This window comes from Microtus oregoni, unplaced genomic scaffold, assembly GCF_018167655.1.
Source record: "Microtus oregoni isolate MIOR12 unplaced genomic scaffold, Mior012 000028F_ref0000031, whole genome shotgun sequence".
In the NCBI taxonomy this organism is placed as follows: Eukaryota; Metazoa; Chordata; class Mammalia; order Rodentia; family Cricetidae; genus Microtus; species Microtus oregoni.
In genome coordinates this window covers 19,725,477-19,745,001 of record NW_024543087.1, presented here as the reverse complement: position 1 = coordinate 19,745,001, position 19,525 = coordinate 19,725,477, and the positions used below count along the sequence as shown (strand labels likewise).

The 19,525-nt window shown below is 40.5% G+C and overlaps 1 protein-coding gene across 3 annotated transcripts in view; it reads right to left on the bottom strand.

The window, feature by feature from the left end:
• The window catches only part of Dnajc13 (DnaJ heat shock protein family (Hsp40) member C13), a 123,249-nt gene that overhangs the window by 16,900 nt on the left and 86,824 nt on the right, over positions 1–19,525 (bottom strand). For all 3 annotated transcript variants that reach the window (XR_005976505.1, XM_041677122.1, XM_041677123.1), the window contains 13 exons: positions 18,670–18,805; positions 16,580–16,764; positions 16,131–16,205; positions 14,714–14,833; positions 12,940–13,119; positions 12,042–12,209; positions 10,828–10,941; positions 9,920–10,036; positions 8,643–8,820; positions 6,539–6,630; positions 5,081–5,180; positions 2,505–2,579; positions 2,061–2,173 (listed from right to left, as the gene is read on the bottom strand). Coding sequence is in view for 2 of the 3 variants with exons in the window: in XM_041677122.1 (XP_041533056.1) it covers positions 2,061–2,173; positions 2,505–2,579; positions 5,081–5,180; positions 6,539–6,630; positions 8,643–8,820; positions 9,920–10,036; positions 10,828–10,941; positions 12,042–12,209; positions 12,940–13,119; positions 14,714–14,833; positions 16,131–16,205; positions 16,580–16,764; positions 18,670–18,805 (1,653 nt within the window). In the remaining variant the exon portion in view is untranslated. The remainder of the gene's footprint in view (positions 1–2,060; positions 2,174–2,504; positions 2,580–5,080; positions 5,181–6,538; positions 6,631–8,642; positions 8,821–9,919; positions 10,037–10,827; positions 10,942–12,041; positions 12,210–12,939; positions 13,120–14,713; positions 14,834–16,130; positions 16,206–16,579; positions 16,765–18,669; positions 18,806–19,525) is intronic.

The window sequence follows — 19,525 nt, the reverse complement described above, 5'->3', positions numbered from 1 at the left end:
GTTCTGTACAACTATTGGTCATAGATTGAGTTTTAACTTCTAACAGCCAATGAACTAAAGCAATGACAGTTACACGCCAGGACACTCCCCAAATGACTAATGCCAGTCCTTCACGGTCAGCCAGCAATCTAGAGTGAAGGAAGCGATGGTGCCGAGGTCCCACAGGAGGCTATTTCTTACTCAGTAAATGCAGTGAACAGACCCTCCCAGGCTTAGGCTTACTTCTGTTTATACCTGAGTGCAGAAACATCATGCCACAAGCTATTCCCTTCTAAAAGTAGCTGAGCTCACTGCTCTTCCTGGCCATCAGTCTCCTGAGGGTAAGAATCCTTCTTTACTGTCAGACTACCACACTGTGCCCCACCCCCAACAGCACATTCTTAAAGCTCAGAAACCACAGCCCCAAGAAGTGCTCGAAGCCAAAGTCGGAGTGAAAGACTTTAACTTCCTCTCTGTGAATCTAAAGACATTTAGGTCCGGAGACAAGTTATACTATGTCATAAACTAAGTTCACAGCCCAGGGCTGGGATCCATAAAGCAAGAATTCAGATCACAGGCCATACTGCCACCCACCACCCCCGGCCACTTGGCCTTTAGCTTTCCCATCACTTGAGCTTTTCAAAGTTCTAAAAAAACCATCTTCTGGAGGACATTTAGTTAGAAACCCAGTCGAGTCCTTCTCACTATTAGTCAGCATCTAACAATCTTGGCATTGTTCTATGTGAATTTATGGCAGAAATGGCTGATAGTTTTAAAACTGCTTTATTACAGTCTAGGATCTGGTTTTTTTTTTCTTTAAAAAAAAAAAACTCCAAATAACTTACCTTATATTTTAAAATATTTCAAGGCTTAAAGCCCAAACTGAACTGTTCTCATGAATTTGGAGGAACAGGTTCTCTGTAAGCAAACCATTACACACACCACTCTCTTTCTGGAGTGCTGGGAGCTCATACCCCACTCTCTTTCTGGAGTGCTGGGAGCTCATACCCCACTCTCTTCCTGGAATGCTGGGAGCACATACCCCACTCTCTTCCTGGAGTGCTGGGAGCTCATACCCCACTCTCTTCCTGGAGTGCTGGGAGCTCATACCCCACTCTCTTCCAGGAGTGCTGGGAGCTCATACCCCGAGTTTGTGTCTGCTGGGCAAGCACCCCAGCACCGAACAGAGTATGCCCACTGGTAGACGCTTGTTGTAGCTCTATTTGTAAGACTGCGTAGAAGCCATCTATTGACTAGGCAGATGGGTTTCCGATGTGTCAGATTTAAGCAGAGTTATGCTAGTAAACTGATTCAAAAGCAAACTTTAATTTTACTTAGATAAACTATCTTAACCTACCGAGTCTTCTCCATTCTAAATTTCTGTAATCTAGTCTGCCACGGGCATATTAAGTTATTGGTCCCACTATACATAATAGTATTACTCCTTGAGTCTCAGAGTGCTAATCTGTTCAGCAGTGGGATGATGGCCCATGTTTTCATTTGTAAGCAGTAGTTTCAAGTTAGAGCCTTTCCAGTGCTCAGAATTTAACTTGACCCTAACCTGTGTGCACACCTGACTTCCCCCTAACCCTCCAGTGCTATGTCTGTGCTCCTCAGCTGTCTAGGGCAGGGCTGGACAGCGGCCTAGCCTATACCACATCTGTTGCACATCAACACTTCACTGCAACAGTGCTGCTTCCAGGCTGCTTCCTATCACAGACAAGCTGAGCACTTGTGAGATCTCCTCCCCTATTCCCCATGCTGGGGTTACAGGCACACAAGGCCTCGTCCTTCTTTTCATCAGGGAGTTAGAGATGTGAATTTAGGTCTTTCTGTTGCACAACTAGCACTCTTACACACTGAACCTTCCCCCCAGCCCTGCCCTTTCTCTTCAAGTGAGATAAAAAGCAATCACCTTGTTCCACTCTCTTGAGCCTTCCAAGTTTCAGCACAGGCTTCCCTGACACAGAGCAACAAGCCCAGCTTCCACAGAAAAGCACTTCCTGTCTTTGCCATCCCAAACAGACATATAATCCAATGTCATGAAATAATTACCCGAGTAACTGATATTTTACGCTCACCTTGGGACCTATTAGTTTATCTGCTGTCATTTTAGCAAAAAGTTCTGCTGTCTGGGACCGAACCTGTGGGTGTGTTGAATTGCAGAACATATCCAGTAAATAAATCAAAGCTCCTATGAAAGAAAGAAAAATAAGCAATGCTTCCATGCAGAAAGCGACTTTTCTCACAAGTAATTTCTATTCACTTCACCTAACTCCAACTTACCGCATCTTATACCTTCATCTCTCTCTGTCTGTCTTTCAATGAAGTTCCACTATTTTAAACAGTCCTCCTGTCACAGCCTTATGTAGCTGGGAACAGGGCCACCACAATGCCTGGCTAGCTGTCTTAATTTTAAGAACTCTTAACACTTCAGTGCATTCTACATCAGCAGACTGTGAGGCAGCTCAAGGTGAAGGACGGCTCACTGAGCTAGATGGAGGAGAAAGAGTTGTGTACATTACCCTTTGCCATGGCTTCTTTGATTATCTTTGTATTCGATGCCAAAGCATAGAGAGTCTCTAGAACAAGCTGTCGGCCTGTAGAGCAAAAGACATGTCAAGGAATGCATCAACTCCTTAGCTCACATTTACAGAGCATCAGCTTGTGCCAGACCCTTTAGCCAGATGTTCTGTAGTGTATCAGATTCCCGCCTCACAGTAGCCAGCAGGACAAGTGTTGTTATAGCTGTGCTGTGATGAAGCTGAGGCCCAGAACATTCAACCCGAAGGTTTCAGAGTGAGTTAGTGGTATAGCTGGTTTTCCTTCCCTCTCAAGTCCACATTCATGACCACTATGCTATATACTAGCTTCCTACCAACTGTTTTCTCCATGACCCAAATCATCATTTCTTTCCATCCAGAGAACACCCCACTAGGCACCTAAGATGTCTACCTGTTGTTAGCATCTTAGGGAAGCAGGAGGAAGAACAATTGTAAACCGGTGCTGCACTCCTAGGCCATAGCTGCATGCTGTGTAAGTTCACTGAACTAACAGACTTGGCTCCTTCAGAGTAAAGTAGGAATGACAGACAAGAGGCTAAAAGAAGGAAGAGTTGACAAAGGAGAGGCTGACAAGCACTGGGCTGAGACTAAAGCAATAACAGCGACACCCCTCAGAGTCAGTTGAATTATCTAAATGCAGGCTATTTTACTTGTAAGAGTAAAGTGCTGGCTATACTATATAAATGAAGCAGTGATAAATTTTTTCTTTGTCTTTTTAAAGGTTATTTGTGTATATTAACGTTTTGTCTGCATGGATGTCTGTGCACCACATTTGTGCCTGGTGCCCAGAGGTCAGAAGAGAGTGTGCTGGATCCCCTGGAACTGGAGTTGTGAGCCAAGATATGAGTGCTGGGAACTGAACCTGGGTCCTCTGCACGGGCAGTCAGCGCTCTGAACTGTTGTGCCATCTCTCTAGCTCCTAAATTTATATTTTGAAACTATGATTTATGTCATATTTTACTTTACCAACCAGTTTTGTTTTGCAGTAAGTCTTACAAAGTTTGAAAAAGAAAAGGAAAAGTCACATAAGCTTATAAGGTATGACAACAAAAATTTGCAAATAGCTTCTTAAGGTTTGCTTTTTTCCTTTTTGGGGGGTGGGGGACAGGATCTAACAATGTAACCTTAGATGGCTTTGAACTCACAGAGATCCATCTGCTTGTGATTCCTGAGTACTGCCATTTGAAAGAGCTATTCCAAGTTTGTTATTTATTCTAAAGAAAACACACACTGATGAATATCTTGAATATCACCATAGAACCTTCATCCGGCAGTAGATGGAGATAGAGACAGAGACCCACATCAGAGCACTGGACTGAGCTCCCAAGGTCCAGATGAAGAACAGAAGGAGGGAGAACATGAGCAAGGAAGTCAGGACCGTGAGGGGTGCACCCACCCACTGAGACTGTGTGACTGATCTAATGGGAGCTCACCAAGGCCAGCTGGACTAGGACTGAATGAGTATGTGATCAAACCGGACTCTCTGAATGTGGCTGACAATGGGAGCTGACTGAGAAGCCAATGATAATGGCACCAGGTTTTGATTCCACTGCATGCACTGGCTTTTGGGGAGCCTAATCTGTTTGGATGCATATCTTCCTAGACCTGGATGGAGGGGGGAGGGCCTTGGACTTCCCACAGGGCAGGGCACCCTGACTTCTCTTAGGACTGGAGAGGGAGAGGGAGAGGAGTGGGGAAGTGGGAGGGAAATGGGAGGAGGTGGAAATTTTTAATAATTAAATAAAAAAAGAAAATACTATTCAAGAAAAATGCAACTCTACTCAATTAGATATGAAGAAACGGCAAACAATAAAAGATGACTAAGGAGGGCCCTACTTACAAGATTGAAGAGAGGTTGAATTAAGGTATGTACAACATTCAGAAGTTAGTGAAGTGGACTAGGGATGTATCTCAGTATTGGTTTTGTGATTGAAGCTAGACTACAATTGGTCAAAACCTCAATGACCTTCCTCCCACAAAACAATCTTAAGGCTAGACCAACACAATGACCAACTATTACAGTGGACAACTGTACTGCTTTCAAAGAACCTGCATCAGTACAGGCTGTATCAGAATCAGACTGCAGTATCACCATCACCTTAGTGGTAATATCTCTATTGGAATCAAATCAGTAAAAGATAAAGGGCACAGGACTAAGTGCAAAGCAATCACCACTACCTTACACATACCTTCTAGTACCCAAGACCTTTCAAGTATAATACATTATGGAATACCAGCACATTTTAGTTACTCAGACCAAGACTATGCTCAACAAACTGACATTTTCCAGGTATTTTGCTTGGGTTTTAGACTTCTCTCATTCCCCAACTTTCTACTTTTATATGGGAAACAACATAATTTCATTCATTTATACAAAACATAATTAGAAAAACAAATCTAATATGGTGAGTACTACTTTAAATATTCTAAAACTCAACATGAATGACATGTCTCAAGTTTTGTATCAACCATGATCTACTGTCCCCTATCAGCTATTATGCTGTGTTTTCCAAAATTCCATCTGTACATATACCTACTTGATGGCAATGAATGTAGAAGAGCCAACAAATTGGACAAAACCATGGATTCTGCAATATTATTGACACAGTCTTGGTTGGATGTCACTATATTCACAACCTGAAAATTAATCAACAGGATATTAAATAATTTTGGCCCTAAATTAAATGAAGTGATGGTTTTACAAAAGTGACAAAAATCTTTGGAAGACAAAATTTTTAGATGAGTTTAATTTCAAAAGATTGGCTATTGCTAATTTGACTATTTGAGGAACCTTCTATCTGAATGCCTTCCAGAACTGTGATCACAAATGGGGAGCAGTTGGGGGACCAGTCTTTCTCACAACTTTCTCTTGCTTTAGGAAGTAAATGTCCTTAGTAGCTAACATAACAGACTGCTCTAGCCTCTATAATAGAGAAATTGGTGCACTCTTCTTTCAAAGTAAAGCTCTGTCAAGTCTAGCCGTTGCTGTATGCAATGAAAGACTGATGTCACTCGAACCAGGTTCAGCATTCCAGAACACTGTATTCTAGGTCTGATAATGTTCAATTTAAAAGTTACAAGATTTCTGAAGGAAGTAAACAGTAAAGCGTGTTTCTTAATGCAAAGAACATGCTTGTTAATGCTTTCTGATAAATTTAACGATTACTATTCTACTAAGAATATGACAAACCAAAAGGTAATCTTAGCACACATTACATTGTGTTTTTTGTTTTTTAGAGCTATTTTTGTACCTTCTCCTGCAAGGTTGAAAGTGGTGTTTTTGGTAATAAACCATGTGTTCTAATGACAGGGCCACCTGAAGATGACCGCAAGCTCTTACTTTGAGTTGCCTGAACAAGTACGACCATGATCAGGGGCTTCCTTATTATGTCAATAGCTGCAACCAAACAGCATCCTGTGGCCCTAATAGTTTCATTCTTTTGGAGAAAGGGCTCCAAATTCTCTGGTACCCTTACCACCCAAGGGTTTGCGATGTGTCTTCTATAACCTTTCACCAAGGGGTCTGCAAGTCTTGCTAAAACGGTTATTTTTGTGCTAGGTGTACAAGGAGGAGGAACAATTAATGGGAAAGAGGTAAGGTTGATCCTCAGGAGGTGTCCCGGTCATAACACATCTTTCTGTGGGCACCAAGACAGGGAACTGCCTTCTCCTCTTGCTGATCTGTGGTTACGAAACTTTCCAGTAAAGCCTAGTCTCTAACACACTCCACGTGGCACTCTACAATATACCCAAGCCTTGATGCATGCCAACAACCACAGATAGAACCACCTTGAACAACAGTGTCCAGCATTTGCTCTTTAAGGTTATATTAATAATTACATCAATTCAACTTGAAAAATACACAAATTTGAGGCAATAGACAAAATGAATATAGCACACAGATTTTCATCAACTTTAGACAGTGGCTGATCAAGTCTCAAAGCACTGACAGTAAGTGGTAGGAGGTGTGGCCCCCTAGTATAAAACAGCTTTACCTCCAAAGCCAGCTGCTGCACTTGACCAGCTCCATGGACCCGGAGCAGAGAAAATATTAACTTAAAGTGCCCAATGCATTCACTTTCAGAACCTAGGGAATGAGAACAAGAAGTTATATTATTTACAAGAGATACACTTGTAGGCCTTTAGAAAACACACTGTTATTTGCTGTGAATCTTATCTCTGGAACTCTGAGGAGTATCTGGAAGGTGCACAGGGTGTTAAGCAGCAAAGAACAGAATATTAGAGATTTTTTAGTTTGCTTACATGCCTACCTCTAGTCCCAGGCTAAAAACAAGAAAAATTTAAAATAATCAGTCCAAACACAACTCAAAAATCCTAAATAGAAGGTAATTTTACTCATTACCTCTACGAATATTCTCCAACCTATAGCCCAAAAGTGGCACGAGCCTCAGGACACATATGATTGCAGCCCAACACAATGTAAACTGACTCAAAGCACTGTGGGGCGTGGTTGGTTTGAGGGGTAACAATTACTCATTAGATGATGATGCTGTGCAATGTTGAAAGATTGGACAGCTGTGTCTAGATTTTAGGATTACCCCCTCAACACAATTGTACTTTGGGAGAATCTGACATCATTTAGTCTTTAATTAAGACTGGGACAGAACTCTGCAGCTTAAAGACAACATCAGAAACAATTTGATATGCACACATCAGCGACTCTTAGAAGAGAAGAATGTTTTCACTCCTACCCACTTCAGTCCTAATTCGATATATCTGCTAGCACTCTTGTTAATCAAGCAAAACACAGAACAGAGGGTTTCGCTCAGCACACCCTTCCTTCTGTTACAAACACATAAAAGAGTATAATGTGTCATCTTTTGAAGTCCTTGATGCCTTTGTCCCCTCAAAGTCTGAAAACATTCAATAAGCTACTTTAAAATTCAGTTGTAAACCACTTATTAATAGGTAAGAACTGTGCCAACTAATCAATGGAATGCAGGAAAGCAAGGAGCGCGCACAGTCCTAACATGAGAACTGCAGGGGTGGACTCAAAGCTGAGTTCCCATGCAGCCTCCTCAGGTCTTTACCAGCTGCAACCCACAGACGTCCTGTGTTGAAGCTTCACTGTGCCTCAAAACACCAGTAGCATTTTATGACGACCTCAAACAATACAGAATGATGTATTCTCTGGGTTTTAAAAGTCAATGTACCCTGTGACTAAATAATTTCCCTAATACTGCTACTGGTTATTTGAACAAAATTTTGGCAAATACCAAAAAGTTAAAAATTTTAATAGCATTTCAATAGTCACTGAACAGGGTAAATAAGTACTTTAAAGAAATTTAAATTGAAGGGTGGGGAGGATAGCTCAGTGGTTAAGAGCACTGTCTGCTCTTCCAGAGGACCCAGGTTCAATTTCCAGCATCCACATGGAAGCTCAGAACTGTTTTTAACTCCAGTTTCAGAGGATCCAAAATCCTCACAAGGGCATACATGCAGGCAAAACACTAATATATATAAAATAAAAATAAATAATTTAAAAAAGAAGAAAGAAAGAAATTCAATTTTTTAAATCTGTGCTGTTTCAGGGTCTCCCTCTGCTGGCAGAGATTAGAAATGAAGGCTGTGCCAGGTTAACATCATTTTACCTGCACTGTTATAGCCTAGATCCAGGCAGCTAGGATGGTCATCTGGACATTTTTTAATGTCCTTTGAAAGACATTTAAGAGAAGAAATCTCACCCTTTTTAAAACTTCAGACAATTTTCATAAAATGAGTGTCCATATGCAAATAATACTGCATTGAGGACAAAAGAGGCAACACTTAGATCATCTAATAAATATTCAAGTACATATACATGGCATGCCAATTTGTAATAGTAATATGAAAATTCTCAGTAACAAATGGTGCTATTTCAATTTATTTTTTCTTAATCATGAATTCTTCTAAACACAGTAGCTTGAACTCTCTTCTAGCCTTCGGAGACAGTATGGTGTCACCTCTATTTATTATTATATCACATGTAGCAAAGAGCCAAGTGTGAGTTTTCCCTGAGTCCCCACAATAAAATTCAGAGTGTTTTGGAACTCTCTGGTTGTTCTAATGGTGCTATGAATCAATGGTGCAATCACATACCTGGGTTGTATTTGATGACATTTCTCAGAGCCTCTAGAGCCATTTCCACTCTTGGTAAGCGGTCCCCATGCTGCTCTGACTCCACTTTTGCAGTATGAGTGATGGCCATGAACGTGTGGAGGTACTGAGCCTGAGAGCCTATGTAATCCAAGAGACTCGCAGCAAACTCTTTTGGAACCTAAGCCAAGCACACAAATATATAAATGTGCGAGCCATCATAATAACTTATCCTGAAAATTTTAAGAGCAAAAGAAAAAAACCTCAAGAAACTGAATGAATGTGATTGAACTGTGAATACAAATGCATATAGCTATGCATAAAGGAATGGGAAAACCAAAACCAATTAAAATTTACCTAACTTTCTGAGATCTTACACACTTTCACCAGTATCTTGGTACAATGTTAAGATTAGGATATCTGATCCCTTTACTAATCTAAGTAAGAACATCTGTGACATTTTACAATTAAATTGTATTTTTAGAATACAAAAATTACTTACAGTTGCAACAGAAATTCAGAGGCCAGCTTTCCAAGGGTCTGTTCTAATCATTTAACTCATTTTGCTGACTAACTAGTTAAATATATTATTCTGTAAATAACAATACACACTAATTTGGTAAATTCCAATTTCAGGAGCAAATTCTAAAACAAAGCATTATTTCTAACCCACCTTGGTAATGAATGTCTGTAATCATAGCTACTTGGGAGGCTAAGTCAAGAGAAGTTTGAATTTAAGGCCAGCCTGGGCCACAAAGAAAGACCCTATTCACATATGTCTGCACAACATCCATATACACACACGGTATGATTCACCTCTCTTTACAAGTCACTCAACTACAAAATTTTGCCTTTCCCCTAAAGCAGCAAATACAAGGTTGTTTTCTGAGCTTCATGAAACTCAATTCTTCAACAATCTAGAGCAGTACTTCCCAACCTTTCCAATGTTGTGACCCTTTATTCCTCATGTTGTGGTGACCCCAACCATACACTTATTTTAATGTTACTTCATAACTGTAATCTTGTTACTACTATAAATTGTAATGCAAGTATCTAATATGCAACCCCTGTGAAAGAGTTGTTTGACCACTCCAAAAGGGTCATGACCCACAGGTTGAGAACCACTGATCTAGATGAAGATGCTCGTACCAGGACAACATATAATGGTCTCAGCAAATAAAGAGGTATTAATTCCAAATTGTACAACTTGAATAAGTCAGTAGTAGTTCTCAGTAAATATTATCACAGGCATCAGATAAAATTAAAAGCCAAGCACTTACCTCTAGCTGAAAAGTTGGGACTTCATTATATACTCTAACAAAAATCTCACCCACAATCAGTTCTTTGGCATGGTCACTGTAAACAAATTCTGCCCCGTAAGTTTTGTCACAATCACCCTTTAAAAAGAGAAAAAAGATTGTTAGATGTAAATGTCATTTGTAAATCTACCCTTTTTTGCTTAATAATGCACAGAATACTTCAGGAAATCCATTCACACCGAGAGAGGGCAAATGCACTGTGATGTATGTGGGCAGTACATTGCCGGATTGGCTCAGTGACAGCAGGGCGTTTTACTTCTACTAAGACTATTAGGACTCATTTTGAAGTCTCAGAAGGTCACTAGGGTTGAGTCAAGAATTAAGAATTGGCAATAGAAAGCAGGCTATGACAGACGTGGACTAGGAGTGACAAGTAATAAATATATTGATTAAAGCACCAGATTCTCCTAGTGCATACAAGCTTCTCCATTAGAAGGTGGGAATAAGAGGAAATGTCAGTTTTGATAATGGAAGCATGGACTGACAGGAAAATCAGTTCATCATGAGCAACACTTTGCTAGCTGTACGAAAGTAATAACTACAAGAAAATGCCAATGTAGTATTTTAAAGATTTGTTTTTATTATTTTTAATTATGTTTGTGTGTCTGCATGTGTGGGACTGCACAGGTGAGTCCAGGTAGCTTTGGTGCTGGAGTTACAGGAATTATGAGCAGACTTAGAGGGGTTGCAAATAAAACTCAGATCCTCTGGAAGAGCAGTGTGTACTCCCAACTGCTGAACCATCTCTCTAACACCCTAAAGTACTATCTTGTACAACACCAGGCTATCCTTAAAATGGGCCAAATAGCACATTTTGTTTCAAGACAGATTCCACCTGTCACCTAAGAGCATATAAAACACTAACATACCTTTTTAATCATATTTTCTTGTTGTGACTCAAGAAATTCAAGCAGTTCCGCTCTTGTAGAATTGTTCCACATCAGGTAAGGGTTCTCTGTGTTGCTGTTAAGCATCTTCAGAATCTAGGAAGACAGTATTCCTGTTAAGTCACACTCATGGAGCCTTGAGTATCAGATTGCAGTTGGTATCTCTGTAAGTCTGACAAGCTTGTTGATGCCAACCATCTTGCAGTAAGGAAAACCAAGGCTACAAAAGCTGACGTTATTTGTCACAGGTCTTACACCAGTAAATGTGAGACTGGGGGTGAAATCCGAGCCTGATTTCAATCAACTCCTCAGTCTTCTGTTTGGTGGAAACCCCAGTACCCTAAGTATCTACTTAGCAGTAAGTATTTCTAAATACACACCATACTTTCTGCACATACATATGCTCGAAACAAAATCTACATTTTTATGAAGCACACCCCTAAGGAAAATGGGGGATGGGCACCTGTGCACCAGGTGGATTTCCTGTGCACACCCTGACTCAGGCTGCAGCTGAGGAGCTCTGCAGGCTGATGATGTTTCCAGTTGGCTCTCTTCAACTGTAAACACATATTCCACACCTCAAGGGTTTGAATGAAAATGTTTCCATTCCTCATTTCCAGAGCTCTAGGCCAGAAAGGAAGTCGACCATGTGTGGCGTCTAAGTGAGAATGGCCCCATATCATTTCAATGCTGTTTTCCTAGCCTGGTTCTCAGTGACCCTCACCAAAGAGGGCACACATGGAAGTGGGAGCCGAGTAGTACTTATTCACCATGAACTGATGAAAATGCATGTATGTGGAGGGTGTGGGCTGCATGGATGTATTTTCAGCATTCCAACCTTGACCAAGAATAGCTATAACTTACAACAAACAACTAAACAAATTTAGTTCCTGACTGGAAATATCACTGCAAATTCGTTCTCTTGTCCTAGCCCTTTGTGATTCAAGGTTGGTTAAGAATAATGGTAGGCTCTGTAGTTGAGAAACATGAAGCTAATTCTCCGTCCCAGAAATTAGACTCCAAGGTCTGCTGTCATTGCCATAAACCCACAATATACTCAGTTTCTTGGCTAAGAGAACAAGCAAGTGAACATTCAATTTTCAGGTTTCCCAGAGCAATCGGGATTATCCTGTTCCTTTAGAACTTAAAGGATTTTTGCATTATTCACAAACCCAGCTTACTGCTGTAGTCCTTACCTCAGTAGCACTAGCCACAGCTAGCTTTCTAGCAATGTAGGGTGTCAGCATGCCGGCCAAACTCTTCCTTACAGTTGGATTTTCTGGGGTTGCTTGGTCGTCAAGTAAATATCCACCAAGTCGACTCAGAGCATGGACACTGAGTTTGGCAAGACTGTTGGCCACTTCCTGTTATATATATATATAAAATAAGACATTAAAGTAGGTATGTTCCCTTACATAAGTGACATAAATAGCTTTATGGTATCAATACTGTATAGAAATATTTTAATGATCAGCAAGGAAACAGCTGGCACAGGGGTACCAACATCAGCACCATAGAACTTATACATTCCAGATTTATTTTGTTTTTAAATACGGAAACCCCTTAGCACTGACATACTTATCTGTCCTATATAATCACCTGGAAGTGGGGTGAGAGGAAGAGACAGGGAGACCTAACTGCTAGATGCACATGCTGGGAATATGAGCAATAAATGACAACAAATATGAACCAAGAAATAGAAGAAAAAAACTTTAAAAATCAGACAAATACAAAGGTGCTGGGAAAATCTAGTTCCAAGAGCCTGATACATTTTTATACTTCCCTATTATATAATTCTGAAATCATAAAGTTGACTGAATAACTAAGAAAATGTTATATGATTTCCATTCCTTCAATTCCCTTGCCTTAAATCCTTCACACATAAGTAAAACCCATCCCTGCACTGGAAAGTGGGAAGATGGAAGATAGTCTAGGTGACAGGATGGTCTGGGCTATGGAGTGAGTTGAAGTCACTCTGGGTTGCAATTAAAGAACGTGTGCCAGCGTACGGAGCAGTCAACAGCCATCTTGAAACAGCATCTCTAAATGGCTCAAGCTTTGTTTCCCGATGATTTGGGATTGGGGTAAAGTTACCTGCTGGTTGGTTTCTTCGTTTTTCTGAATGCCACTCTCTTCCAATGTATAGTCATAGTTAAACAGATAACCAAGTAGATGCCATAAAATTCCAGCCTGAAATAGATGTGTCTGTAACCAGAAGTCTACCGCAAAAGAACTGACACATTCCACTGCGAGGGCGGCCACCCGTGGGATACTCTGCAAGGAAAACAACACACTGACTTGCAGGGTGAAAAACACTGCCAAGAGAAACCAGCTAGTAACACATGCCCAGTTAGCTATCTTTTCTTACAAAATATCTTACCAAGTGCAAAGACTCCGAGATCAGCTTTCTCATCTTTCATGTAAATGCAATAAAGGAACAACAGCAAAACTGCTAGTACAATCAAAGATCTGAGCTTCACACCAACGCCTTGTTCCTCCTAAGCTTTCAGAAGGCACCAAGCAGAAGATCTGAGCTTCACACCAACAGCCTTGTTCCTCCTAAGCTTTCAGAAGGCACCAAGCAGAAGATCTGAGCTTCACACCAACAGCCTTGTTCCTCCTAAGCTTTCAGAAGGCACCAAGCAGAAGATCTGAGCTTCACACCAACAGCCTTGTTCCTCCTAAGCTTTCAGAAGGCACCAAGCAGAAGATCTGAGCTCCACACCAACGCCTTGTTCCTCCTAAGCTTTCAGAAGGCACCAAGCAGAAGATCTGAGCTTCACACCAACAGCCTTGTTCCTCCTAAGCTTTCAGAAGGCACCAAGCAGAAGATCTGAGCTTCACACCAACAGCCTTGTTCCTCCTAAGCTTTCAGAAGGCACCAAGCAGAAGATCTGAGCTTCACATCAACAGCCTTGTTCCTCCTAAGCTTTCAGAAGGCACCAAGCAGAAGATCTGAGCTTCACACCAACAGCCTTGTTCCTCCTAAGCTTTCAGAAGGCACCAAGCAGAAGATCTGAGCTTCACACCAACAGCCTTGTTCCTCCTAAGCTTTCAGAAGGCACCAAGCAGAAGATCTGAGCTTCACACCAACAGCCTTGTTCCTCCTAAGCTTTCAGAAGGCACCAAGCAGAAGATCTGAGCTTCACATCAACAGCCTTGTTCCTCCTAAGCTTTCAGAAGGCACCAAGCAGAAGATCTGAGCTTCACACCAACAGCCTTGTTCCTCCTAAGCTTTCAGAAGGCACCAAGCAGAAGATCTGAGCTTCACACCAACAGCCTTGTTCCTCCTAAGCTTTCAGAAGGCACCAAGCAGAAGATCTGAGCTTCACACCAACAGCCTTGTTCCTCCTAAGCTTTCAGAAGGCACCAAGCAGAAGAAGCCGAAGAATCTGACCAGGTCCCCAGTCCCAGCTGCCTCAACCAAGATTAGCACCTCCGTCCTTTCTATTCAGTATAACTCAAGTCTCTTCCCTATCAGGCACAGCATCTTCAGAGCTGGATTCTCTTGGTGGTTCCAGGTTGGGAGGGAGTCAGCATGTTCTTACTTCTCAGAAGCCCTCACAGTAAGCAGTGACCACATCACAGGTTCTACAATGTCCTGTCCTAGAAGATTTTAGTCTCATCTTCTCTCTTTCCTTCCTTAGAAACTGAGACTCACTTCTAGCTATGTCACTACATTCTTACTTTTTGTGGGCCAGAATAAGATGAAAACCATTGTTTATAGCAATGTTTCTAGAAGAATACTTAAAAGATATGAGCAATTTACTTAGAAATAGTTTTGGGTAAACACGTGGCTATAAATCAAGCACTCATTGTTTGAAAAGAAAACCTACAGTGATTATACCCTGTAAGGTGTGAGCCATACCTTGCCAAAGTACAGCACCCGGCAGAGGTCCTTGATGATGCCGGGCATTTCTGTGATCTTCTCCCGGCACTCTTCAAACTGTGCAGCCACGCTATAGCATCTGCTTATGTGTCCGCACACCTACAGACAGCACAAGAGACAGAAGCAATCACACATGTACTCATTATGAAAGACATGACAGAAGAAAAATCTGCACAGATGTGAGCAATACTTAACGTTGTACACAATGCTCCAAAATTAAAAACAGGACTTTTCAATTAAATTAGGGGAAATCTTAAGATTTCTTATAGATGAAGAGGTCAGCATACTATGAACAAACACACCACGGCTTGTTTTTGTGCTACCACTGAGCTATAAGAATAGGTGCTTTTTTTTGTTTGTTTGTTTATTTGTTTTTTGAGACAGGGTTTCTCTGTAGCTTTGGAGCCTGTCCTGGAACTAGCTCTTGTAGACCAGGCTGGCCTCGAACTCAGAGATCTGCCTGACTCTGCTTCCAAGTGCTGGGATTAAAGGCATGTGCCACCACTGCCTGGCAAAAATAGTTTTATTTTTTAAAAAACGTTAAAAGTGCTATGAAAAATAAACAATAAATTTAAAAAATATTAAATAACAGAGAATGTAAACTTAATGACTTAAATACCCATTTAACTTTTATTTTAAAAAAGCTCATGGGACTCTTAGTTAAGGTATTTTTGTGCTCAATATGGCAGGATATCAAAAACTCTTTTCATACAAGCCACTTCAACACAGCAGCTTCAACTCAGAGCCAGTACCCAACTTATTTAGTCTATGCCTAAGGAAAGAAAGGATCACATAAAAAGCTATGCTTTATAATTTAGTGAATTAATGATGGGTTTCTGTTAAAGAATCAAGTTATTTCAACCTTGACAAACAACAGTCTGTGAATATAGTGTGAGGAGGAAACTAGAGAGGTGCAGAGGTAACTGAAACAGGAATGACAGAAATGACGAGTGAGTGTTTGAAGCTGGTGATGGAAACCTAAAGGGCCAGCACATGGCTTTCCACCTTTTTTAAAAAGAGAAAGGTACTGGATGGTGATAGCACACAACTTTAATCTTAGCACTTGGAAGGCAGAGGTAGGTGGATCTCTGTGAGTTCAAGGCCAGCCTGGTCTACAGAGCAAGTTCCAGAGCAACCAGAGCTGTTACACAGACTGCATATCAAAAAAACGAGAAAGAGAGAGAGAGAGAGGAAGGGAGGGAATCTTACTGCTGTGAGGACTTTTAGTGGTGTTCTTACAGTATGACCAGCTGCACCAGCCTTGCCTGCAAACCTGCTTGAGAATCACATCATCTACCCTATCCTACACTGAGAAACTCAGTAAGGCGGAAGGCAGTTTTAAGAAGCACCCCAGTCGATGTCTGAACCACCATCTAACATACCATTTAAGCCTCACCTGCACTGACATGTCCCTTGGTTTACTGGAGCGATTCAGGACAGCCACGCAGCGACTAAATGCCTCCTGTAACACCTATCAAGGAAGAAGTATGCCATTAGGTCTCCACTTGGACTTGAATGTAAAAAGCCTCTTCCAGCATGGATAACATCACACAACCTTTTAACGTTACAGATGAACACTTACTCAATTGACATTTGTTACATAAACAAGTAAACAAAGGGCTGCATGGTGTACTGATTTTTTTTAAAGCATTCCTAGGAACTACTTTATAAGTAACATTACCGACCACCTGAACTCAGGACTCTTGACTCCTGCTATAAAATGTGCTATCTGGTGAAATAAAGGAAAAGAAAAAGCTGTGCCCAATGCATTTGTGCGGAGAGATTCTGAACTGTCAAGAACTACTTAATGTGCCTTAAGATAAGCCCGAGGCCTGTGCCTATTACCTCTAACCCGTTCTCTCTTCTGAGCTCTTCAGCATTGAGGGCTGAGCAGTTGACTGTGTGGAAAGCCAGCTCAGCAGCAGCAGGCAACAGTGGTGACTCTTTTGAGAAAAGGAGGTCATCTGAAGTCTCCATTGTTATGGTCCTAATTAGCATGGGGTATCCTGCATATTTATAAGGCTGTAACTCTGAAATAACAGAAGGACAGTGTTAAAGTCGCATCATGATTCAGTTACGGTACCTCAAAAATAAAACACTCTGTATGCTAAATGTGTCCTAATTTACCTTTCCTTTTCAGTGAAATCTTGTGGTGAACTATAATATTTCTTGGTAAATTAACTGCACTTGGCATGAAGACAACTGATTTACCAGAGTATCTGCTGTCACCCATGTGACCTTTGTAATTTTTCATCTGATTACATTCAGCAAGACACAGCAAGTGCTCCTGTAATCACAGTGGCACTCAGAACACATTTCTCTTAAGAAGTATAAATGAGAACTGTGTGATCAGTTTCTAAGAATAGGCTCCTTGCTCTATTTTACTATTTCTTTTAAACTTTTACAAATCCTGAAATATAAATTGCTAGCAGAAATATAAAAAAAATGTATTACCTATTTACCTAGTTCTGTTTTGATAATTACACTCAGAGGTAAAAGCTGTCATCAGTACACAGTAAGAATTTTAAAATCCAATTTGTTTTTAAAAAACTATTAAATAAGGCAAAATATGCAAATAATCAGTTATGATATATATTTAATTTTTTGTTTATGAGGTTTTTGTCTGTATTTATATATCACTTGTACATCACTTGGAGGCCAGAAGAGGGCACTGGATCCCCTGGAGCTGGAGTTATGGATAGCTGTGAGCTGCCACGTGGGTGATGGCAATTGAACCTAGGTCTTGCGGGTGGAAGTGTAGTCAGTGCTCTTAGCCTCTGAGCCACTTCCCTGCCCCCTTGGCCATGATATTCTTAAGTACTCTGTAATTTCACTTGAAATAAGAATAAAGTGTTTTTGTATTTTGAAGATAATCAAAATCTATCTGCTCTAAATTATACTGTTTTAAGATGGCTTAAGAAGAAAAAAGCAAACGTGTGTATATACGCATGTATGTATGTATGTGGGGGAGTGTTGAGATACACTTATACCCTCATTCTTAGTTCTAGAAGCCATTTAACTAAGATGTTTATGTTCTCTTCAAGTCACATACAAGTACGATGATCACAGCTCTCTTCAATGATTCACTTGCTAATTTCTCAGCTGTCCCCTTCAAATCCAACTGCAACCCCCTCTCTTCTTAAATTCCCCAGACAATCAATGCTGTTCTTGAATCCTTACTTCTTACATTCTTCCTTCTCTCTCCACACCACCACCTTACATTGCTCCTACATCAATACAATATATATATCTCACATATATACCTCATATCATATCAACGAAGAATGAAACATGTTCAACATAGCCTTAGACATTCTGGGTTGTTAACTGCTAGGACTACTTATACTTACTATAATGACCCTGAAAACATTTGGACAACCCTGAACCCTGAAATAGCATTTATTTCACAGAATCCAATGTTTTTCTAACTATCCCAAAGGACAGAGGGTCTTGAGAGAGACAGTATGAAATAGCAGATGTGAGAGGGACAATCTTTTCAAGTTTCTTCTTCATTTTAAACCCATACATACTTGGTGTGCTCTGCTTTCTGGGGCTGCTGGAGCCAAGTCAGGTAGTTTTTTACATGTATGTCACTGAAGATAATTAAATAATCTTTAAATTCCTGATTCCATTTACTAGCTTATAGATCATTTAATGAGTCTGCTATTATATGGCTAAACATAGAACGAATCAAACAGCACCACAGAACAGTAACACCATTTCGGAAGGTGTTAGCAATGCAAAATTCTGAAAACCACAGGCAGAAGAGAGGGCGCACAGCAAGCAACCGCTTGAGGCCTTCCTTTGGAAGATAGCTGCTTTCCAGAAGTCCTTTTCAATACCAATTCTAAATCCTTTAGAATATGCTACCAAACAAGTAACTCAGTGAGATTAGCTGTAAAATAATCCACAATCTGTTACAACAGAGGATTTACCTTCTTTATGTCGGTTGAAAAGGATGCTCTGTGTTTTCAGAATTAAAATTATATTCTCTGGATCTGGCCCATCCACTATTTTTGTTGACTTGGTACATAAAAATTCATACGCTTTATTTACTTTTTCAAACATGTCCTGTATGTAACCACAAACAATTAGGATTTAATTGGAAATTTTCTAATTAAACTTAAAACAAGACATAACTGGTATTTTATTATTATAATTTACCAATTCCAGCCGGGTGGTCGTGGCGCACGCCTTTAATCCCAGCACTCGGGAGGCAGAGGCAGGCGGATCTCTGTGAGTTCGAGACCAGCCTGGTCTACAAGAGCTAGTTCCAGGACAGGCTCCAAAACCACAGAGAAACCCTGTCTCGAAAAACAAAAACAAAAACAAAAGCAAAAAAAAAAATATATAATTTACCAATTCCTTTAAATTTTCCCTTCACTTTAAGGAATTCATTCCAACTGCCATCTAGTTGTAATACTAAGAGGGAACTACATTTGTTTTTCTTGACTAAGCATCCAAGGATTTCAATTTTGTGCAAGGAAAATATTTGCATAAAAATTTAAATATGACATAAGTATATGTTAACACAGATAAATATTAAAGAGCCTGGGAGTCTAGCTCAGTTGGCAAGGTGTTTGTCTCGCATACATGAAGTCCTGGGTTTGAAGCTCAGCACCAAAGAAACTGAGCATAGTAGTATGTTTTTGTGACCCCAGAAGACAGGAGTAACAGCTTAAGGTCATCCTTGGCCATATGACAGTTAAGAGATCAGCCTGGGATACATGAGATCCTGTCTCAAAACAAAACAAACAAAAAACCCCAAAACAAAAATCCCTAAATTTCTCA